This window comes from Lepidochelys olivacea (assembly GCF_965140295.1).
Source record: "Lepidochelys olivacea isolate rLepOli2 genome assembly, chromosome: 3".
Classification (NCBI taxonomy): domain Eukaryota; kingdom Metazoa; phylum Chordata; order Testudines; family Cheloniidae; genus Lepidochelys; species Lepidochelys olivacea.
In genome coordinates this window covers 211,450,533-211,475,295 of record NC_140413.1, presented here as the reverse complement: position 1 = coordinate 211,475,295, position 24,763 = coordinate 211,450,533, and the positions used below count along the sequence as shown (strand labels likewise).

General features: G+C 49.3%; 1 protein-coding gene across 3 annotated transcripts in view; it reads right to left on the bottom strand.

Annotated features, from left to right (window-relative positions):
- Nucleotides 1-1,209: 1,209 nt before the first annotated feature.
- The window catches only part of GALM (galactose mutarotase), an 82,172-nt gene continuing 58,618 nt past the window's right edge, over nucleotides 1,210-24,763 (bottom strand). For all 3 annotated transcript variants that reach the window (XM_084623576.1, XM_084623577.1, XM_084623575.1), the window contains exons 5-8: nucleotides 19,832-19,913; nucleotides 4,615-4,756; nucleotides 3,352-3,526; nucleotides 1,210-1,945 (exon numbers count right to left, since the gene is read on the bottom strand). In XM_084623576.1, coding sequence (XP_084479702.1) covers nucleotides 1,868-1,945; nucleotides 3,352-3,526; nucleotides 4,615-4,756; nucleotides 19,832-19,913 — 477 coding nt within the window. In that variant the 3' untranslated portion in view covers nucleotides 1,210-1,867. The remainder of the gene's footprint in view (nucleotides 1,946-3,351; nucleotides 3,527-4,614; nucleotides 4,757-19,831; nucleotides 19,914-24,763) is intronic.

Sequence of the window (24,763 nt, the reverse complement as noted above, 5' to 3'; positions counted from 1 at the left end):
GATTCTGGTTTGGGGTTAATTGGTTGGGAACAGGTCTGAACTAAACTGGAATGACAAACCCTTAAATTGAAACAAGTCAGCACAGAGTTTTGCTGCACGAGTTTAACACTTTTTTTTTTTTTTGGTAGTGTAACTTGTGCATATAGACCAAGTTCAAGAGGAAACTAACTGCCCATGAAAACCTGCAGGCTTAGAGCTGGGAGGAGAATGTTCAGTGGGAGAGAACCAGGCAACAATTATAGTAAGAAGTAGGGGCTGAGTGGGAATCATCATCATTACTGATCATTTTACAGATGACACAAAGACGGGAGCACTGTGGTAATAATGAAGAGGACATTGATAGAGTGCGTTCTGGATTGCTTGGTTAACGGGGCACAAGCAAACTATGCATTTCAGCATAGCCAAATCTAAAGTCATACATCTAGGAACAAAGAACCAAGGCCATGCTCACAAGATGGGGGATTCTCCTAGGAAGCAAAGATTTGGGGTCACAGTGGATAATCAGCTGAACATGAGGTTCCAGCATGATGCTGTTGCCAAAGGGCTAATGTGATCCTTGAGTGTATAAATGGGACTATAGATTTAGAGAGGTTATATTATCACTGTGTTTGGCACTGATGTAACTACTACAGGAAGAGTCTGTCCAGGTCTGTCTCCACAATTCAAGAATATTGAAAAATTGGAGAGCGTGCAGAGAAGAGCGGTGAGAATGATTAAAAAACATGCCTTATAGTCAAAGACTCAAGATGCTCAATCTGTTTAGTTTACGGAAGAGAAGATGGAGTAATTTGATCAGTCTGTAAGTACCAGTATAGGGAACAGATACCCCGCCCAACATAGCTACACTGGCTAAAGCTTGTTGTGGAGACCTGGCCTTAGTCCTGCACATAGGCCCACGGGAGTTAAGTAGCTGAATGCTTTTGAGGATGTAGGCCATAGACCCCCTGGCTTCAGTCCCTACTTGTATGAGTATGAGCTACCCTTACAAAGGCAGTTCTTTCTCTGGGGGCTTCTCTACACTAGTAAGTTGGACTGTTTTATACCTAGATGAGAGGGAAATAAGTACATCTGTGTTATGTCGGTTTACCTGCATCCACACTAGTGCCTTTCCTGGTATAACTCCTGGTAAAACATCACACCCCTAACCCATACACAGGTAACAGTTTCTGGTGTAGACCAGGCCTAAAATACAGATACAGAGAAAGAAGGAATAGTGGGTAGATTTATTTTTGGTTCATGGAAGTGAGGTTTTAGTTAGCACTTGAATGGCAAAAGGGATGGTGCAGAAAGCAGCACTGATGGGGGAGTGGGAAGAGACAAACGTGACAGAATTGACAGGGCAAGTGGGAATGACTCACTCAAAGATAAGCTTGTCCCCTGAGTGAAGAGTGCATGGCCGGGAAGGAAGACAGGACAAAAGGTTTAAACTTGATTCCATGGGGAAGGAAAAAGGGGAGAGGAGTTTAAAAGAGGCCTTGACACGGTCCAATTGATAGATGAGGAAGACAAGTTTTGTATGGACTAAGGGGCAGGTTTCAAAGGTATTTAGGGTCCTAACTCCTATTGAAATCAATGGCAGTTAGGTGTGCACGTCCCTTTGGGGATCAGGGCCTCAGCACTGGCCTAACTCTTCCTCTGTTGACATCAAGGGGAGATTTACCAGTGATTCCAATGGGAGCCGTCAAGCCAGAGTTGAGAGCTTTTACAAACTCCGTCCTTAGGAGACGTCCCCGCACCTGTCACCTCTGCCTGTGCTGGAGAAGTTTGAAAGCTCCTGCTGCTGTTTTCAGTGATTTCCCCTGCTCCCCTCCCCCATACTCAGAGCACTTTGTGATGAATTTCTCCTTGTGGCTGCAGAGGTGACTCCTCAAGCTGCAGTAAACTTGAGCCAAGTTGTGTGGTTGTACTCCTCTCCTGGCCGCAGCAGCGCACTGGGGAAATGGGGCTGTGGAAAGAAAAACACAGTCTCTTCAATCTGACAGTCTCACAGCTTGGTGCTGAGTGCGATCACTGCTCAGCAAGAGCCATTTTTAGCTTTGGTAAAAAGATCTAAAACCCTCGTGCTCCTTTGAACTTTCATAGTAGCCTTCTAAGGCAAGGTGGTTTAACCCGATACAGCTTATTGTTAGCTAGCTAAGGACACGTTAAAATGCTAGGACCAAATAAGCTACTTCAGACTGCTTAGTTTAACGTTTGTTTTAAGCCTCAGCTTCAGCGTTGTTTTGTGCATTTAAAACAGCTGTTCTGTTCCAGGCGCAGCTCTCCCGAGGGAGGGGAACATTGTGAAATGAGTTGTACATTGCTGTTCACAGTTTGGCTGCAGGGTGCCACGTGTGTTTTCACGGGCTCTCACATACCTGCAAGAACGGGAGCAGGGCATGGGCGAAGGGATGCCAGGGCTGAGTACTGTAGGAAGCGTTCATTGCTAAGACACAGTTCAGAACCCTGGCATGAGGGAAGGGATGGCAGGGAGTCCCTGAAATGGAGGGGGATGGGAGGTGGTTCACAGAGAGCTTGTTGGGGGGAATGGAGGGCTACAGGGAGCCCCTGGTGGGTGCAATGAGCTCACCTGGCAAAAGGAACAAAGTGTGCGACCCCCTGGTTGCTAAGATACAATCATTCAGCAAGTGAAAATATCTCCTCCTCCTACAAGGAAAGCATTCAGCTACCTCCTTACACACCCAGCTTCTGGCATTTGATGGGGCTGTTACACAGCGGGCCTGGTGGTGCATTTGGTTAATACATTCCTGGAAACCTGAGTCCAAACTGAGATCCAGGAAGGGGAGGTTATTTGCGGTGCTCTTAGTGGCATTTTGTCACGACCCCGCAATCAATGCATGGCTTGAGATTCCTGCTCAGGTGAGGGCGTGACCGGAAAAGCAGCTGTGAAAGATCCCAGGACACTCTTCATAAGAGTTGGGGGGGTTGACTTCAGTGGGTGTTTGCCTAACTACAGCCTCCAGAATTAAGGCCCGAGAGATGCAGTTTCTTAAAGGCTTGTCTACACACATGAGTTGTACTACCCTAATTCCACTTGTAAAGTCAAAGGGATGCACCATCCCGCCCAGGTACAGACCCAGTTATATTGGCATAACGGTGCTTTATGGGGGTATTGCTAGTCCCACACAGGCAGGGGACCAAGCCACACTGGTAGAAGGCCCCTTTGTACTGGAGTTACTGCACCTACATTAGGAGACGCACGCCCAACCAACATGGATCTACTGGTACGAAGCCGTGTGGGCCCGACCTAAGGAGCTGTTGCGTCTCCGTGAGCACGTGTGTAACTGCCATTAGCTGAGAGGAGCCCTTCCCCTCAGCGCTGGTACGCATTTCCAGGACAGCAATAGTTACCTTATTAACGGCATCTGGCCAGTTCTGTGTTTCAAGGCAGAAGGCTGAATGCTTGGGATACACAGAGCCCCCTTTGCCCTCCAGCGAGCCGTCCAGGAAATTTCCAGTGTAGAACTGGATCCCAGGCTGAGTGGTATAAACTTCCATCGTCCTGCCACTAGGGGGATGGTGTGCTCTGTACAAAGAGAACAGGAGGACGTGTGGCACCTTAGAGACTAACCAGCTTATTTGAGCAAGCTACAGCTCACGTCATCGGATGCATGCAGTGGAAAATACAGTGGGGAGATTTATATACACAGAGAACATGAAACAATGGGTGTTACCACACACACTGTAACCAGAGTGATCACTTAAGGTGAGCTATTACCAGCGGGGGGGGGTGGGGGGTGACCAGAGGCAGTTTTGTACCCAGGGAGCAAGGACAGAAAGCAAGAGGGGAAAGGAACAGGAGCTGGAGAGCAAGGAAAGAAGACAGGCTGAGAAGAACTGACCAGCACTTCAGGACACAGTGCACAGGACACAGCCCTCTTTGTCCCAGCTTCCCCACAGGAACAGTGACATTAACGAGAAGCCTGCTAGAGGAACCAGAAGATCAGCCTGCAGCTCATGCAATTTCGTAGGGCACTCGGCCTCCCTGGCAATTAGTGCAGTCTGAATGCCCAGGCAACGAGAAGGCCAAGAAGACAAAGTGGTGGGCAGGGCGTGGAGCACCACTGACAGGAGGCTGATGGCAGTGGATGGCCTATGGGACAGGAGTGGAGAGGATGGGAGCAGCAAGGCAGGGTGTGGGGGAGGGAAAGGGCCCTGCAATGCATAGACCGGGGAGGCGTAAGCCAGACAGAGTGAGGGGCAGGGAGCCAGGAAAAACAGGAGCCAGCAGGGCAAGGAGAGGGGAGACGGATGGTCCAGTGGTCAGGGTGCCGGCCCAGTGCTCAGGAGAGAGGTTCAATTCCCTGCCCAAGGCTCCCACTGTGACCTTAACAACTCAATCTCTCTGTGCCTTATTTCCCCATCTGCAGCATGGGGACGGCAGCCCGGCCCTGCCTCACGGGCCTCTTGTGAGGGGGAATACATTAAAGACTGTGAGGCTCAAATACCCTGGTAATGGGTGGCCTGTAGATTGAAGGGACAGAAAATTGGGACCTTCCTTCGGAGTCCCCAGTCGATGCCCTCTGTGCTTCAAGCACAACTGGTACAAACCAGAAAGATCTGAAGCCAGGGAACCACCACGGCTTTACACAGCTGAGGCAATCGAGTTCTCACCTTGCACAGTAGCGTCGAACCTCCGACCGTTCCAAACAGAAGTTATGGTCAAAGCCAGGGAGCTGAAACTTCTGCATGTGTCTTCCAAGCTCCACCGGCTTCCTCAGATCAAAAGCGGTGTCCTGCACCGCAGCCACCTCTCCTGGGGGGGAAATAGCACAGAGAGGCTCTCTGTGAGCACACAGCCTGTTTTGGCAGCTCACAGAGAGGCTCCAGGAACCATAAAGAGAAGGACACTGCAGCTCTGAAATACTGAAGGATGTCAGTGATAACCCTGCGATAGAAATCACAGAAATGTAGGACTAGATGGGACCTCAACAGGTCATCTAGTCCAGTCCCCTGCACTGAGGCAGGACTAAACATTAGAGACCATCCCTGACAGGTGTTTATCTAACCTGCTCTTAACAACCTCCCATGCTGGAGATTCCACAACCTCCCTGGGCAACTTATTCCAGTGCTCAACCACCCTGACAGCTAGGAAGTTTTTCCTAATGTCCAACCTAAACCTCCCTCGCTGCAATTTAAGCCCATTGCTTCTTGTCCTGTCCTCAGAGGTTAAGGAAAACAATGTTTCTCCCTCCTCCTTGTAACAACTTTTTATGTACTTGAAGACTGTTACGCCCCATATTGTATTACCAACCCAGCAAAGCAATTAAGGCCATTCATATCTTTAAGCACAAAAGTAATCCCGGGAACGTAAAGTTAAGCATGTGCTTGAGTGTTTTATTATTATTAACATTGCCGCAGTACGTAGGAGCCCCATCGTGGCCCAGGCCCCCCTGCACCAGGCGCTGTGCAAACATGGAACAAAATGACAGTTCCTGTCCCAAAGAGCTGATGTTCTAAGTAGGTAGATGTTCTGCTGAATAAGGGCCTTACCATCTGGGTGTTCTTAGAACTCCTTACACCACTTTTTAAAGTAAGCATTTCATGCTTGAGAAAAGTGGATAGCCTGAGAGATGGAAGCCCTTTGTTGAGCTACAGAACGAGTTACCGTACAGGCACTGTGTACAGACTTCCCCACAGGACAGAGTCAATACGGCTCAACCTGGCGCTGAAGGGACCACTTGTAGGGATGACAGACTAGTCTCCCATTGACGCCTTGGTGCTTTTCGTAGCAACGCCAACAAGGACACTGTGAAGGAGGGGTCTGTGCTGCCCGCAGTGACCGGGACCGAGCTCACAGGCTCATTTCATGCAGACTAGCAAACGGGCGTCCGAATGGCACAATCTGATGAGCAGGGGGTTGGGCGAGGTGACCTCCTGAGGTCCCTTCCAACCCTGATATTCTAGGATTCTATGATCAGCCCCTAGTGCATTAATACAGTCAATGCTTCACATCCTGCTGTACGCAACACCACCCAGCTATGCAGAACAGTTGGCCAAACGTACAAGGCTTTACACTTAGCACAACTGCACTTCCCGGCATTTTCTGCATGTCTGTGAACACCTCATCCGATCACTTCCAAACCTGCAGGGGATGTCCTAGGCATCACCAGGCAGAACCCTATTGATCTGGGGGGGAACTGGAAAATGAGAAGGGGGAAGGAGACACACAGGGAGCCCTTGCCACTGATTAGCAAAGCCACAGCTTTAAGCACTCTGCAGTTGTCTAGAGCCCTAAGAGCTGGCTGGCGGCCCTGCCGACATAACCATAATACTAATGCAGTGCTGCCCCTCAACCCAGTGGAGTTGGCATGTTGACACCCCGAGTCACTGACCTCCCAGACAGGCTGAAGACAGGGAATAATGGTGAGGGGGATGAGGGTGTGCACCCAGCTCCTGTCCTGGGGGCGGGAAGAATGGGGAGCACACCGAACCCCTGGCAAGGTGGCTGGGAGGCTCTAGTATGTGGGGAGGGAATGGAGGGCTGCACCGAGCTCAGCCTACCGAAGCCATGGAATGTGCGACCCTCTCGTTCCGAGGCCTAATTCACAGGGGTCATTCCCACTCATTGATGTTTGCTCAGGATCTGGGCCAGGTCAGATCCACTCCAGTGTGATCTGCAAAGTGACAACGCTTGTGAGCGCAGGGGCTCTGTTCAAGAAACACGAGCAGTGCAGAGCCAGAGCGGGAGGGGGAAGCAGCATGCCGCTCGGCATTGCTGTATTGTGACATCACACAATGAACAGGCACTGTCCGCTCCACACCCATGCCCCTCTGCTTGAGACACCATTAATCTGGTGACAGGGTTCAGCTGAGCAGCAGATTCAGGCTTCACCAACTCTTTCAAAATGCACCCTTAACCACGGCTCTGCAGGGGCACTGCTGGCTGAGGTGAGCCAGCTCACGCTGCTGAGCTATGGCCGTCTCAGACATGCAGGGCAGGGAGAAGCATGCCCTGCTTTTAAGCTTTACAGTAAGAAATGGGGCAGGTGAGGAACCAGAGCCAGCTGCAAGGAAGGCAAAAGATAGCTTAGCTTGCAACGCACTGTGTATGCAAATGCGAGAGGGCTGCTACAAATGCACGGGACGAGGCATAGTCTGAACGCTGTGCTCAGTGTTACTGCGTGGTGGGTCACTTCAGCAGCCTCTCAGAATCTAAAAAGTGGGAGAGAGACAGAGAGGAGAGAAAAATGGAAGAGACAAAGAGACTTAGTAAAAGAAGAAGGCAGTTGAGGCCGTGTCCATGCTACAGAGCCCATGGCAGTAGAGTGACGCTGGCAGAGCCACGAGTACAGACAGCTCCGCTGACAAGAGTTTTTCTGATGGCAGAGGGACACCACCCTCCTGACCGACGTTACCAGATGGCTTCTGGCTGCCCGGGTGTCAGCATAGCTGCCTCTCTCCCGCGGGTTTTGCCAACCCAGCTCCGTAGCTAGGAGGTGAGGAGTCTTTCACACTTCTAACCAACCTAGCTGTGCCACTGTACATTCTGGCCTAAGTAGCAGTGTGCATGGCTGAGGCAGGAGGTGTGTAGCTACAGCTCGGCAGGGGAGATCAATGGGCTGTTCTCTAGGGTATCTTGTAGAAACTCCCAGCAAGAAAAGAACTGATCCAGGTTTATTCTTGAGAGGGAAATCTCCTGTGGGCGCACTGACCTCACCCATTTTCGTTCACTTGGGCTTTTTACGTACACGCTCTCAAACCCTGGGATGAACACACCGACCCTTCCCCATCACCCTTCTGGATGGAGACACATACTTACACCCATTCCACACCCCTGGATAAATGGAGGCACGCTCACCCACCCTCACACCCCCATGCTCTAGGCAGACATACACAATGCAACCCCCTGGCCAGAGAGGTGCTCACAACCCCTGATCAATACAACACTGGTTACACTCAGTTCAGATTTATCAAGTTTCCCTCACCACCATAAAGGCTAGAAACCTACTCTTCTTTTTATGTGAAAGCAGAGATTCTGCAGAAGCTCAGAACAACCAGGATAACTCCCTACTCCCTTGGGGCTAGGGTACTGAAAATTATACCTATTGAAATTACAAGCGATTAAGTTCCAAGAGGCTTCCCGGTCTTGCGGACAGGTTAGGGGGCTCTGAGGGAAGTGTGCCAGCAGTCAGTCTGCAGTGACCCAGCCTACAGTAGGATGAATTGTGCTTCTCTGCCTTAGGGAGCAGCCTGCTTTGTCTCTGGCTCCATTTGGTTTGTGTGTGTTAGATTTCTGGATTCTAAGAAATAAAGTCGTGTTATGTTGCAGCCTTTCAGACAGTGTGAGAATTGTTTCCCCCCAGCTCTCTGTGTATATTCCCTGATCATAATGGACGGGGTTTAAAATGTAAGACATGAGGCCGCAAGTCAGCATGAAGTGCACACAACATGCCCCAGCTCCCCACACGTCCAGAGTAAACCCACCAAGGCATGGCCTGATGTTCTGCAATTCTCCTCGGTTATCGCAGAAGGCCCATAGAGCAACGCCCTTGGAAGAAGTAGAAAGATGCCAACATGCAAGCACACCTGCTTCGACAAGACGACTGTTGTATGTGGTTTCTCTAGCTAGGGCTCTAAGAAATAGCAGTCTTAGAACTGGTTACTGAAAACAGCAGGTGGCTCTCTCGACAAGCAAAGTGCGGCTCATGCTAAGGAAGAGCACACGGGGATTTTTCTAAACTCAGTCAACAGTAAAATAATTAAGCAGATGGAACATCTACTTCCTCCCTCCTCCTCCTGGTACTGCAAACACACATTGACACTCAGAATCAAGTCACTTTGCTTCAAAGCAAGGGGAATTTGATATCAAAACTTCCAAGGCTGACTCAGAGACATGACTTTTTGGAGCAAGCCACGTTCAATAGCAAAGCTGTTCCCGTGGCCCTGTGGCACTGGTTTCACATGGGGCAGGTTCAGTGTGCACGTGCCGATACCTGACTGACGGGATGATCCAGTGCTCAGTGACGCATCTCCATTGCCATCGGATAGGGGCCTACATTTTTATCAGCAGCACCTCTAAGAGTAAATTGGGCCCCAAGCCTGCTACAACGGATCTGGACAGCAAAGCCAACGCGGGCTACTGGTAACTGTTTGTGTCCAACGTTTTCAAATGAGTACACTAACTTCAGGATACCTCAGACGCTGGGAACTCAGCTTGTGACACCTAAGGCTGGTTTTTCTGAAGTGCCAAGTACCCACAGGTTTCCATTCCCTTTGGCTGGAGTTGTGGGGGGGACAGCCCCTCTGAAAGTTTGGCCCCAAGGATCTCAGATTGGGTACCCAAAAACTGAGACACGCAAACTCAGTAGCCACTTTTCTAATGCTCTAGCCTTAGGGAGCTAAACTTCTGAAACCGAGGGCCTGATTCTCCACCCACTCCCACGGGTGTAATGTCCTTGACCTCACTGGTGTTATTTCACATTCGGAGCACTGCGAGTCCGGTCTGTCTTTACTCCGGTGTTGTTTTAGGCTCTGCACTGCAATGGGAAATTCTGCTTTGGTGGGGATCCCAGTAGAAAATGCTGCACCCCCTCCAGGCCCAGAGCTGCTTTGATGTCACAGCTCTACAAGAGCCATTGAAAAGCTCTATGCTGAATCTTGCATTTTGTCCCTTTGCTCAGACTGCTTCTCTCTAAGACAGAGGTGGGCAAACTATGGCCTGCGGGCCACAGCCGGTCCACAGGACCGTCCTACCCGGCCCCTGAGCTCCCGGCTGGGGAGGCCAGCCCCTGACTTCTCCCCTGCTGTCCCACCTCCCCTGCAGCCTCAGCACGCCACGCTGCCAGCGCTCTGGCCCGCCACTCCTGCCAGGCAGCGCGGAAATGTGGCTGGCTCTGTCCAGGCAGTGGGGCTGCGAGCTCCTGCTGCTCTGAGCAGCATGGTAAGGGGGCGGGGAGCAGGGGGGGTTGGATAAGGGGCAGAGGGTCCCGGGGACGGTTAGGGGCAGGGGTTTGGATAGGGGTCGGGTCAGTCAGGGGACAGGGAACATGGGGAGGTTGGATGGGGCAAAAGTTCTTGGGGGGCGAGTTGTCAGGGGACAGGGGGGTTTGGATAGGCATGGGAGTCCTGTGGGGGCCTGTCTGGGGGCGGGGGTGTGGATAAGGGTCGGGGCCCTCAGGGAACAGGGAGAGTTGGATAGGGGGTGGGGGCCAGGGGGCAGTTAGGGGACAAGGAGCCCGGGGGGTCGGATGGGTCGGGGGTTCTGAGGGGGTTGGGAAGTGGGAGGGGGCGGATAGGGGGCGGGGGCCAAGCTGTTTGGGGAGGCACAGCCTTTCCTACCCAGCCCTCCGTACAGGTTTCCAACGCGGATGTGGCCCTCGGGCCAAAAAGTTTGCCTGCCTGTGCTCTAAAGTGTCTGTGATCCCAGTAACCGCAGCGCACTCTTCTCAGATGAGCAACTCATGACAACTTTGCACCACAAGAACTTCCTCACAGTGCTCGAAGGTGACAAACTGCTCCCTTCCTCGGGGCCTTTCTACTTCACATCACGCTGCTCAGTGTCAGGGCCTCACCCAAAGCCTGCTGAATTCAATGGGAGTCTTCCCACACACTTCAGTGGGGTCTGGCTCAGGCCCTCAGTCAGGGATCTGCAGTGATTCGGTGACTGATACATTGTGAGTCTGCATGTTGTCCCCCAAAGTGCAAACGTACATTTAGTCTGGGCCCCTTAGCTCAGATTAAAAGGATAATTAAACAAGGAGGGGTGTGAGGTGCACAGCCTTAACAGCGTGCTAGACCTTGGTGACAGCCAGTTCCCAACACAGAGGGCTATTGGTGTTATCTGTGGTGTCTCTTTCCCTTCTCCCACATGCACAAGAGGCAGGGTGACCTGGGACAAGCCACTTCCCCTCTGTGTGTCCCCAGCTGTAAATCAGGGATAATCTCCAGGCCAATCCTCATAAGCTTCAAGTGCCACATCCTCCAATCACCCCCTGCTCAATTCCACCACTGTCAGCTGCTGCCTCTTTCCAGCAGGAGTAGCTGCTGCAAGCCGCCCGAGACCGGCACCTCCTGGCTTGTGCCTGTGTGAACCACGCTCAGTTCTCGTGTACCGAAGCTGATACAAGCCCACTCACTGCAAATTTTCTTAGTCATATCCCACAACCACTTCCTCCACATCCCTTCTCTCCTCTGCTTCAGAGAGCTCCTCTAGCGGGATGTCCTGCATCATGGCAGCATAACATGCCTCCACCACGCAGCAAGCCGGACGACCAATGGTTTGGAACAAGAGACAATGACTTAAAGGAGGCTGGAAAGGTAACTGAGACCAACCCATGATTTAACCTCCTACTGAAAGGAAAGAGAAGAGGAAGAACATTCAGATCAGAGCACCTCAGCTTTTTAGCATGGATACAGCAGATCTTCAGGCCCCCGTCCAACTGCTTGGTGCTTCTCAGACAGGACAATTAGCTCGCTTTATGGGTAGATTACCCTACTGTAGGAGAGTCCCTGTGTGGCATATAAAGTAGGTGTAGCCAGTTTTGACTACCTGTTCCAGCATCCCCTTAGGCACTGGGGTGGGCCAGAAGCATCTTGGAGACCCCGGTGATCCTTGGTAGAACAGTCCCTATGGGAACATTATTGCTGGCAAAATTTAGAGCATCCCTGAGGTTGCTGTAAATTTCACCAGAGACAAACTACTGCCTAGCCAGTCAGTCAGTCATGACTGGGGCTTGGGCAGTCATACCTAGTGGTCAGAGCAGTGGCAGTCAGAGACTAGGAACAGCTCTGAAAGTCAGTGCTGGAGTCAGGAGTCCCAGAGCAAGCCAAGAGGCATGTCCACCCTTACAGCCAACAGGGGAGTCCATCTTGTTGTACAGACACTTCCTGGACTCCTCCTCCTGAGGCAGTACGTCCTGTGGTATTTATTCCCACAGGGTCCATACGGTAATGCACGCAGCCCTACCACGGCTGCCGGTTGTGCGTCTGCCCTCTTGCAGACCCAGGCTCCTGTCCCGCCCCTGAAGCACCTCACAGCCCCAGGATTAGGGGAACAGAGATGTTGCCTAGAGCCACCTTTCCCCACTCCCTCTGTGTCCTGCACAGCTTAGCTGGCGCTCAGGATCTGGCCCATGGTTCCCAAAGAGTTGCTAGATATTTGTCACCCCACTGGTGAGCACAAACTGACCTTAGCTGCCATTGATTTCCTCCATCACCTTATTGCTACGCAGAACACACACAGTGATTAGTTGACTGGGGAAATGGATGAGGGCCAAGGCTGGATGAGCGCCACCTCCAACCGCAGCTAGTTATTCTAGAAACATAAAATTATCTAGGCTGACTCAGGATCCAACTTCATATTTCTCTGTGGTTGAGTTTCCCAGCACCCAGCGTTTTCATGAACATGCTGGTATTGTGCAATACTCTCAGTCACATAGAGTCATAGAATATCAGGGTTGGAAGGGACCCCAGAAGGTCATCTAGTCCAACCCCCTGCTCGAAGCAGGACCAATTCCCAGTTAAATCATCCCAGCCAGGGCTTTGTCAAGCCTGACCTTAAAAACCTCTAAGGAAGGAGATTCTACCACCTCCCTAGGCCACGCATTCCAGTGTTTCACCACCCTCTCAGTGAAAAAGTTTTTCCTAATATCCAACCTAAACCTCCCCCACTGCAACTTGAAAACCTCCCCCACTGCAACATCATCACCAGCATTTCCTCAGCTGCTGATGGCAGCTCATGGCTTACCCTCAAGCACCATCGGTGTACAAGTCACAAGCTGGCTATGAATAGTGCCGGATCTGCACACGTGGCTGTGTGGTGTCACCGATTGCTGCAGTGAGGTAACGTCTATTGCAGATCACTTGGCTTTGCTAAAAATCACTGTCAGCTGCTAGACTGGGGCCTCATGTGATCACATAGTGAGTGTGTTCGAGTGCAGGGGCTGCTGAGAAGGGGCTCCCACCAGAGAGGCCGGGAGTGGGCAGAGCCATGACTCCATCTCTAACTACCAATCAGCAGAGATGGCTAGCCATGTGAGGAGCGGCATATGCCCTCATTAAAGAGAGAGAGCGGTTTATGCACCCCGCACGCTGTGGACCATGGAACTCTGGGACACAAGACTGGGCCTTACAGGCATCATCAAACCCTCTGAAATTAACAAGAAACTTCTGAATGGTTTGTTCTGCACATCGAGTTATACCCATATGGCAACGAATACTGCCAAGGGTTACGTAGCCAAGGAAAGGTGTAGGGAGAATAATGGACCAAACTCCACCAGGACTGTGGGTGGAATTCAACATGTCACACATGCTGCATTCAGAGTACAGAGCAGGCTATTCACGGCAGATTGAACCGGGGGGCTCCAGTGTGCACTCGCACCCCCCAGGGCCGGCCGAACTCTTACATTATTTGTATTTAAGTGCCATAACAAGTGACAATCGGCAAATAAAGTGTAGAAGAACATACCCAAATAATCACTCTTTAGAAGCCCTAACACACACGTCAGCACATGGATACGTAATAAGTAAATGCAAATGGAAGAAGTAGAGAGAAGCTAGAGAAGACTGTAATAGTGACCTGATATGCTAATAATAAAGCCCACAGAGAGAACAAGGTCACAGACTGTGATCTCTCCACTTCTGGTGGACCTTAAGAATTGTTTGAGCCCAAAGCATTCAAACCCATTAACAAAAAGTTGTAACTTGAGGGGAGATTTTCAGAGGCACAGATGGGAATTTGGTGCCTAGCTGCCCTTTGAAAATCATCCCCTTCTTCACAGTCACACAGGGCCGTCATTTCCCACTCCCTGCACAGACCTTTACAATAGGAAACAATACCACAGAGCAGGTGTCAAATGCTGCCAAAGATATTAGATGGATATTCTGTGCTTGGTGGGTGAGGTGGAGGTTGCGCGTATTTTTAAGACCATTGTGTGTGGCTCTGTGTTGTTGTTTTTTTAAGCACAAGTAGACACCTGAGCAAAACAGTTTCTCTCTTTAAAGTGACTCTTCCTCCACTCGGCACAGTCCTTGACAATAGGAAATTATGCCACACAGCAGGTGCCACACGCTGCCAGCCAGATTTGGAAGCACAGGTGTAAGTGACAGGCAGCGTAAGATCAGGGCCATGGATCACAGCCACCGGTTCTCTGGCGCAGTGCTGCCGTCTGTGACCAAGTTTTGTATGAACTATTTTCCTGGCCATTGCCAGGTTTTTATTTGCTCGGATTTATCGCCAATGCGGGTAACTTTGAATGGAATGACAAACTTCCCATCACACAGTTCACCTTTTTGTTACCCTGAAGTCTCTGTTTGGGGACATTTCTCTTCTCACATCAGCAGTCACAGCCTCACCTCGCTGCCGACTGCCCTGGCTTTTCAGATCTACTCACTTTGAACTCATCAGTTGCTCTGCACCAGTTCTTCTTTGCAAATGCTCAGAATCACTCTTTATCTTACAAGTCATGCATTTTTGTGGCTTTCAATCCAATCTAAATGTAGAATTCTACTGAATACATCGGAGTGGAGGAAGAATCACTTTAAAAAGAGAAACTGTTTTATTCAAGTGTCTGCTACTTGTGCTGAAAAAAAAGAGAGAGAGAGAGAGAGACAGCCCCGCACAAAATGGTTTTTAAAATATACACAACCTCCGCCTAACCCACTCAGCACAGACTATCCCTCTAGTTTTTTGCCTTAACGTATTCACTTATCCAAAATGTTAAAAGGCAAATAGATACAGAAAACAGGACTATCAAGCCAAGGCACCATTAAAAACTTAAATAACCAGCCAGGTAATTGCTAACTTTCAAGAACAGATGTTACTTAAAATGCATGAGCATCCATTGAAACATTATACTAAGGTCCCAATTCAGCAAGGTAAGTAAGTGCCTTGTACTTAGCATGGGCTTAACTCTAAGCATGGCATCAGTCCCACTGAAGTCAATGCCATTTTGCATTCTGAAGCCCAGAGGAATACTGATGTGCCTACATTCAGTCTCTTGCTGAATTGGGTCCTGGATCCGGAGGAGATGCATGAGGCTTAATAATGAAGATTCACCTAGATCTACTCACACCTCCTCCCCCAGGAGCAAATCAATGTGACTTGCCCACAGCGGAGCCGGAAGGCATATGGTAATACAGACTTGCAAAAACGTCAAGGAAATAAAACCTACCAGCTCCAGCAAAATTTTGCTTGCCGAGGCTTACCAGAAACACCAACGCACACAACACTCCCACCCCACACACTCATACAGCCATAGACACACACTCCTGGACAGACACACAGACACACCCTTCAGACCCCCGGGTGGACAGAGGGACACACACACCCGTCAGGTCCCTGGGTGGACAGAGGGACAGACAGACACACACGTCAGACCCCTGGATGACAGAGGGACACACTCATGCACACACCCATCAAACCCCTGGATGGACAGAGAGGGACACAGACACAGGTCAAAGTCCTGGCTGACAGAGGGGGACACACACACACACCCTTGTCAGATCTCTGTGTGGACAGAGGGACACACAAACATGCGCACACCTGTCAGACCCTGCTATTCCATCACTGCTTCACCCCTCCCCGCATGTCAGACACCCCAACTTTCCCTCATTCATCCTCCATATGCCCATAACGCCATGCCCCCTCCATTTCCTCCCACCCCCAGCTCATCAGTTCTGTGGTCTCTTCCACCTCAGCTGCACAAATTAATCAGTTTTCTGCTTCCCCGCACCCAAACCTGTTAGCTCTTCAGTGCGGGAGCAGCCATCTCTGCCCTAGCTGGGCAGGGGCCTCCCCGCTGCTCCTCAGAGCTCACAAACAGCGCCAGCTCCCCAGTCCCTAGGGAGGCACTGGTGTTCTACGAGGACTGCTGGGATCTTTGGCTCCTGCCCATCCTAGCTCTTGGGAAGGGGCCTCGGCTGCCGGGTGGGTGGCGGGTATAAGGCCAGTTCTGGGAGCAGCTGGTACAGCAGGAGTGCTCTCGGTCTGGCCTCAGCTGGTGTCAAGTGGAGAGGACACAGGCACAGAGAACCCGTTAAATTTAACTCCTTCTCTCCCTCAGCCAAGAGGAGTAAGGAGCCTGGACACTCACTCAGGGCCTTTGCAACTCTTTCTCCCTTCTCCATGCTGCGGACCTTAGCCAGGGTGAGCGGCGCACCCGCGATGGGTGCGCCCTCCTGGTGAAACCTGCAGCACAGATTACACTCGAGTTGGGTGTTTATGCTTGCAACGAAAACCTTAAGGCCCAGAAACATGGGGCCTGGCTCAATCATAGAATCATAGAATATCAGGGTTGGAAGGGACCCCAGAGGGTCATCTAGTCCAACCCCCTGCTCGAAGCAGGACCAATTCCCAGTTAAATCATCCCAGCCAGGGCTTTGTCAAGCCTGACCTTAAAAACCTCTAAGGAAGGAGATTCTACCACCTCCCTAGGTAACGCATTCCAGTGTTTCACCACCCTCCTAGTGAAAAAGTTTTTCCTAATATCCAATCTAAACCTCCCCCACTGCAACTTGAGACCATTACTCCTCGTTCTGTCATCTGCTACCATTGAGAACAGTCTAGAGCCATCCTCTTTGGAGCCCCCTTTCAGGTAGTTGAAAGCAGCTATCAAATCCCCCCTCATTCTTCTCTTCTGCAGGCTAAACAATCCCAGCTCCCTCAGCCTCTCCTCATAACTCATGTGTTCCAGACCCCTAATCATTTTTGTTGCCCTTCGCTGGACTCTCTCCAATTTATCCACATCCTTCTTGAAGTGTGGGGCTCAAAACTGGACACAGTACTCCAGATGAGGCCTCACCAATGTCGAATAGAGGGGAACGATCACGTCCCTCGATCTGCTCGCTATGCCCCTACTTATACATCCCAAAATGCCATTGGCCTTCTTGGCAACAAGGGCACACTGCTGACTCATATCCAGCTTCTCGTCCACTGTCACCCCTAGGTCCTTTTCCGCAGAACTGCTGCCTAGCCATTCGGTCCCTAGTCTGTAGCTGTGCATTGGGTTCTTCCGTCCTAAGTGCAGGACCCTGCACTTATCCTTATTGAACCTCATCAGATTTCTTTTGGCCCAATCCTCCAATTTGTCTAGGTCCTTCTGTATCCTATCCCTCCCCTCCAGCGTATCTACCACTCCTCCCAGTTTAGTATCATCTGCAAATTTGCTGAGAGTGCAATCCACACCATCCTCCAGATCATTTATGAAGATATTGAACAAAACCGGCCCCAGGACCGACCCTTGGGGCACTCCACTTGATACTCCGATTCACTTCAGCACAACTCCGTTGAAATCAACAGACTGACGGAGAAACCCTGGAACACGGAGACTTCCACACCGGGAAAGACCTCGCCAAAAACTTTGAAGGATTCGCCTTTCCTCTTGTACATAGTTACCCATACAGTGTGTGAACATCACCCACCAGCGCTCATTGTATTTAAGCATCTCTGAGGTTAGACGGGGAGGGCTCTGGTGGTTTCCACTGAGGTTTAGCTGCCAGTGCTTTGCTGGCAGCAGGCCCACCGACAGCAATTCCAGGCCCCAGGGCAGAACAGTCAATGGGCACGGCCAGGGCTTCCACATGCCAACCTGGCGGCCTTTGCCGGTACCACCCCGTGTATGCCTAGGAGCCCTGCGGCCCGCCTGCATGATTTAAAAGATCCTGGGGCTCCCAGCCGCCACAGCTCATCACCAAGGCAGTCATTCATAGTACAAGCTGCTAGGCCCACTCCTCGGCTGGTGTCAGTCGGTGTCGCCCCAGGGAGACAGCAATCGAGTTATGCTGATTTATGGTAGTTGACGATCTAACCCATCGCATGTGAAACAAAGCAATCAGACTATAACAGGGATTCCCATCATGTAATATGACCAGGCTTTGAGGGACAGATTATCCAGGCACAGCTTATGGGGATAGTAGGACCTCAAGATCATGTGGAAAACTCTGCTAGATGAGCCTGAGTAAGCCAGGCATTGCAGGAGGATGGAAAGGGGAAAAGGAACCAGGTGCTAGCACTAGGAGCTGCTCAGCTCGCAACAGCACCAGCAGCCGGGCTGGAGGAAGGAGGTGGGGATAAGACGGGGAGAAGGGCATGAGAGGCAGCTGGGAGCAAGTCTCACAGGCCAGAGAGACAGACTTGCGCTGGCGTGGCTCGGGCTAGAGCGCTCAAAACAGCTGCGGGACTTTGGCCCTGCGGCTTAGGTGGAGACTTGGACTGGCCACCCAAACTCAAGCCTAGGGGGGCGGCGAGCCTAAGCCTCTGCCAGAGCTGCAACGCCCACACACCTGTTTTTAGCCTTCTAGTGCAAGTCTGTCTACCCAGGCTGGGGCTCACTCCCAGCTGCAGCATAGACATACCTACAGGTACCCAGAGAGACCAAAAACCGCAGGCAAAAAGGGTTACACTGGCTTCCCCTCCCCACTCATTTACGCAATGGAAGCATGGAGACCATGATGCCCCGAGATGATCTGATGAAGTTACTCATACCTATGTGTAGCAGAGTAAAGTCCCTCACCCTGGATTCCTCTCTGCAAACACTCCTCACACACTCCCATGGCAAGTTCAACCCTGCGTGCTTCATTCACAAGGTGCTATATGAGGGCTTGTTCCCCACAACATGAGGCTTTCCCCTTCTCCCCAGACACACGATGGGGGGGAAGAGATCTCACCTCCTGGAGATCCGGGGCTTCTCTCGCCCTTCCTTCCAGCCTCCCCCTTCCTGTCTCTCCAGTAACTGTCCTCTGATGACAAGCTGAATCACTCACCTTGTTTACTGGTTAACTGCCTCATTTATTTGCCCCATGTGGGAACGCTCACCACATGCCGAGAGTGGTGAGTCAGCCGGTGGCTACTCACACTGTGCTTTATCCACTGAGGAAGGCTGCAGGCACTGCCAGTGGTTTGAATGTAAATGTAAATCACATTTGAACGTTAGAATGTAAATTGCGTTTCAAGGGTGCTAGATTTAAAAAAAAAAAAAAAAAAAAAAAAAGGACAGAAATCCTGGAAGTTCTGAATTGAGTTCCCAAAATAGCCAAACCTCTGAAAGGAGAGAAATTCACAGTTAAGGCAGCCAAATCCCCTTAACTCTGCCTCTGTGGTGAAAGTCAACCTCTCAACTTTCTTCCTTGCATGTGGCATATGGGAAATGTCCATGTCAGAACACATGGCTGTGTAATTTGTTTCACACCCGTATCTCTGAAACAAAGCAGAATGATGTGTTAGCTCACCAACTGCTCTTTGCATGGTCTAGGCACATGAGATCTTTAGACACAGAGCTCGTGTGTCGCTGTACAGATGACATGTGACTCACTAGCTGGCATACACATGAGGTCACAGATCCCTCTCCTGTGCGGTACATGGCAAAAAGTGTTAGACTTTTAGAATGCCACTGATCCCCTCAGAACTTTGTCTGATCTCTTCAGATTTGATGGAAGGATCCCAGGTGGGACCCAGATATAACCTCTCAATTTGGAGACACATGCAGCTTTTGGGGGGATTTTAAATGGAGGCCAAACATCAGACTCATCTGTTGAAACCTCAATTAACCATGGAGCAGGTACCAGCACCATAATGGGGGCTGCAAGGCAAAGCAATCAGTCACACTAGGGCTTAGGGAATCGCTCTCCAGCTATGTTTGGGTGAGACAAGGGTCAGTTCTGTGCAAACTGCGGAGCTGCCTCAAGCAAGAAGAGCTATTGTCATGTCGCTTTGGACCCCATTTCATGCCACGTTACTCCTGTTTGCTAACAGAAAAATCAATCCATTACTCTAATGGAATAAGAGACTTCACTTATGTTTAAGAATGACTTTCCTTGCCTTAAAGCCAGTCCTGCTCCAGCTGAGCTATGAAATCCCCTCCCTCAAACAAATGCAATTCTCAAAGTCACCAACCAGTAGGGATCAGGGTGTCATCCACAGGCAAGTAAGAGTCTGCTTCTATGGAGACCTCATGGTTGTAGATATCATGTGATCCCTAGGAGACAATGAAAGAAATGTTTATACTTACACTGTACCCCTTACATGTGTCCAGGTACCTGTGCAGGGTGTTTTCCACTGGCAGTTATCAAACCACATGGACACTGACCACAAACTCCAGCAGAGCCCATGTCACTGGACTGCAGCGTTCAAACATTAGTGACTCTGAGCTTCCCTACAACTGGCACAGTCAGTCTCCACATTACTCAGTAAACAGAGAGAAGCAAAAGCAACCCTCATAATCCCAAAGCTTTAATCCCACTCCACTGCTCGATACACTCGCAGCCTAATCCATTTTCTATACACACTCAAGAACAGAATACTTGTCAGGATGACAGCTTGTATGTACTGCTAGAACAGCGGGTATACTGAAAAGCCTTGTCAACTGGACTGAGCCGGTAATTTCCGCACCCACAGCACTCCCCTCTGTCTGCCTGTCCTGCACTTCCTTATTGCTTTTTCCCCTAGTGGACAAAGGGACATTACTAGGGTAGAAGGTACCATATAAAACCTAAGGTAGACACTTTCTTGAGCCCGGATCCTCAGAGGTATTTAGGCACCTAACTCCCACTGGTTTTTTTTGAGGATCTGGGTCTTTGACTGAAAGCTTTCTGGGACAAGGACTGTCTTTTTGTTCTGTGTTTGTACCCTAAAAAAATTGTAAAATAAAAAAAAGAAAGCAAAGATGCAGGCAACTGTGGCTAAACATGTTAATGCTTTTGCCAAACACACGCATAAGTGTAAAAAAGTAACTGCTAAAATTGAAAAAAAAAAAATCCCCCAAATCCTTTTCCAAATCATGCCAATCCTCATACTGCTGAAACCATTAAATCTTTGCTGCAACAAAAAATCATCCATAAATCTTCTTCAGTATGCAATTCTCTAATCTGGCCAGTACGAATGCCAAATGGATCATGGCATCTTATTATTAATTATCAAAAATTAAATTAAGTAACTCTAGCTTGTGCAGCTGTTGTATCCAAAATGCCTAACCCAATTAAATCTGTAAATCCCAAAGCAAAATGTTTTTTTACCATTGATATTGTCAATGGCTATTGGTCAATACCTGTTTGTAAGAAAAGTCAACACTATCTAGCTTTCCCAGTGAAGGGGGTTCAACACACTTTCCAAGTTTTACCCTCATAATTCCGTAAGAGCCCAGCTATCTTTCATAAACAAATAAAGAACCTTCTGTCTAGGGTTTACAAACCATCTGTTTTATTTCAGTATGTAAACAACATTTGTTTAGCAACAAAAACAAAAAATCTAAAGTGCCTAAATAAGCTTTTAAAAATCATCAAAAAAGCAAAACTAACAGCAAAGTGTAACCCAACAAAGGCCACAAGCCATTTTGGCACTAAAGTAGATCAGAAGGTGTTAGGGTCACAAATGCTGCATGTTGTGTTTGGAAGTCTTTGTTCTAGAGGGCAAAAGTCCTTCTGGTCTGGAGAAGGAAGGTTTTCTTCTCTTGTGGCTGGTATTCTGTGTAAGTACGGGTCTGATCCTGCTTCCTCTGAAGCGAATGGCAACCTGCAAACTCCCTCCCCACCATACCCCCGACTGAAATAGGAGCAAGATCAAGCCCTTCAATATTTGTGTCACTTTCTAATCAGCGTAATAACTTCTCACGCAGAGACACACACACTGCAGGTGTTATGTCTGCTCCACAAAATGTGATTATGCTGAAAATTATACTTGTTTACTTGGCCTTATCATTAACCAATTAACTATACACTGATGATTACACTGCAGTTGTTAAAACAATGGCATTGATATAGTTAAATTACACAGACATTCTAAAATATCTCTTTCTATCCAGCATGTTTCAAAGAGCCTTGTTATCTAAGTGTAAGGATGTAACAATGCTATCAGACGCTATCCTCACTGCACAGCAGTACCTGGGGGAATTATTTTCTAAACCTTTGCCTTCATGCCTGATTATAAATGTAATGAGAGTAAATTGTAACTGAGAGGCAGTATGGTCCACGTGGCAGGGCACGGTGACTCAAGAGACATGTTTCAGAGTAGCAGCCGTGTTCGTCTGTATCCACAAAAAGAACAGAAGTACTTGTGGCACCTTACAGACTAAAAAATTTATTTGAGCATAAGCTTTCGTGGTATATATCTTACTATATGTTCCATTCTATGCATCTGATGAAGTGGGCTGTAGCCCACAAAAGCTTATGCTCTAATAAATTTGTTACTCTCTAAGGTGCCACAAGTCCTCCTTTTCTTTTTTCAAGAGACATGGGCTCTACTCCCAGCTCTGCAGTCCACTAATTGGGTGACCTTAGACAATTCCCCTTCCCTTTCTGTGCCTTTGTTTTTCTCTCCTTCCAGCTGTTTTCTGTCTTGTCTAGTTAGACTGTGAGCCGGGACTTTCTCACTACATTTGTCTACAGCTCCTAGTGTGGGGGCCTTATCTCAGCTGGGGCTCTAGTAGAATGAGGTCAGACCAAGGGATGTGTCAGTACAAAGTGAAGTGCCTATGACACTGGGATACACTTATATCATTTTTATTTGAGCATAAGCTTTTGTGAGCTACAGTTCACTTCATCGGATGCATGCAGTGGAAAATATAGTGGGGAGATTTTATATAAACAGAGAACATGAAACAATGGGTGTTACCATACACACTGTAACGAGAGTGATCAGGTAAGGTGAGCTATTACTAGCAGGGGAGAAAAAAAACCTTTTGTAGTGATAATCAAGGTGGGCCATTTCCAGCAGTTGACAAGAACCTGTGAGGAACAGGTGGGGGGGGGGGAAATAAACATGAGGAAATAGTTTTACTTTGTGTAATGACACATCCACTCCCAGTCCCACCTGATCAACATCCTATACAGCAAACAGGGAAAGATTAAGAATAAGCTCTCAAAACTGGATATTCTCATAAAAAACCAACCTTCCACACAAACTTCCTCGTGGCTGGACTTTACAAAAACTAGACAAGCCATTTACAACATACACTTTGCTTCTCTACAAAAGAAAAAGGACACTAAACTATCTAAACTACTACATGCCACAAGGGGCCACAACAGTGGTTCCCTTAAACCACCCAGCAATATTGTTAATCTATCCAGCTATACTCTTAGCCCAGCAGTAGAATCTGTCCTATCTCGGGGCCTCTCCTTCTGCCCTTCCACCCCCACGAACATGATACAGTTTGATGTTGACCTAGAATCCTATTTTCGATGTCTCCGACTCAAGGAATATTTCTTACACACCTCTGAACAGCATACTAACCCACAGAGACCTTCCTACCAACACTATAAAAAGAAGGATTCTGGGTGGACTCCTCCTGAAGGTCCAAACGACAGACTTGACTTCTACATAGAGTCCTTCCGCCTACGTGCACGGGCTGAAATTGTGGAAAAGCAGCATCACTTGCCCCATAACCTCAGCCGTGCAGAACACAATGCCATCCACAGCCTCAGAAACAACTCTGACATCATAATCAAAAAGGCTGACAAAGGAGGTGTTGTTGTCATCATGAATAGGTCGGAATATGAACAAGAGGCTGCTCGGCAGCTCTCCAACACCACTTTCTACAAGCCATTACCCTCTTATTCCACTGAGGGTTACCAAAAGAAACTACATCATTTGCTCAAGAAACTCCCTGAAAAAGCACAAGAACAAATCCGCACAGACACACCCCTGGAACCCCGACCAGGGGTATTCTATCTACTACCCAAGATCCATAAACCTGGAAATCCTGGATGCCCCATCATCTCAGGCATTCGCACCCTGACAGCAGGATTGTCTGGCTATGTAGACTCCGTCCTAAGGCCCTATGCTACCAGCACTCCCAGCTACCTTCGAGACACCACTGACTTCCTGAGGAAACTTCAATCCATCGGTGATCTTCCTGATAACACCATCCTGGCCACTATGGATGTAGAAGCCCTCTACACCAACATTCCACACAAAGATGGACTACAAGCCGTCAAGAACACTATCCCCGATAATGTCACGGCTAACCTGGTGGCTGAACTTTGTGACTTTGTCCTCAGCCATAACTATTTCACATTTGGGGACAATGTATACCTTTAAATCAGCAGCACTGCTATGGGTACCCGCATGGTCCCACAGTATGCCAACATTTTTATGGCTGACTTAGAACAACGCTTCCTCAGCTCTCGTCCCCTAATGCCCCTACTCTACTTGCGCTATACTGATGACATCTTCATCATCTGGACCCATGGAAAAGAAGCCCTTGAGGAATTCCACCATGATTTCAACAATTTCCATCCCACCATCAACCTCAGCCTGGACCAGTCCACACAAGAGATCCACTTCCTGGACACTATGGTGCTAATAAGCGATGGTCACATAAACACCACCCTATACCGGAAACCTACTGACCGCTATTCCTACCTACATGCCTCCAGCTTTCACCCAGACCACACCACACGATCCATCGTCTACAGCCAAGCTCTACGATACAACCGCATTTGCTCCAACCCCTCAGACAGAGACAAACACCTACAAGATCTCTGTCAACCATTCTTACAACTACAATACCCACCTGCTGAAGTGAAGAAACAAACTGACAGAGCCAGAAGAGTACCCAGAAGTCACGTACTACAGGACAGGCCTAACAAGGAAAATAACAGAACACCACTAGCCGTCACCTTCAGCCCCCAACTAAAACCTCTCCAATGCATCATCAAGGACGACCCCTCACTCTCACAGATCTTGGGAGACAGGCCAGTCCTTGCTGACAGACAGCCCGCCAACCTGAAGCAAATACTCACCAGTAAGCACACACCACACAACAAAACCACTAACCCAGGAACCTATCCTAGCAACAAAGCCAGTTGCCAACTGTGTCCACATATCTATTCA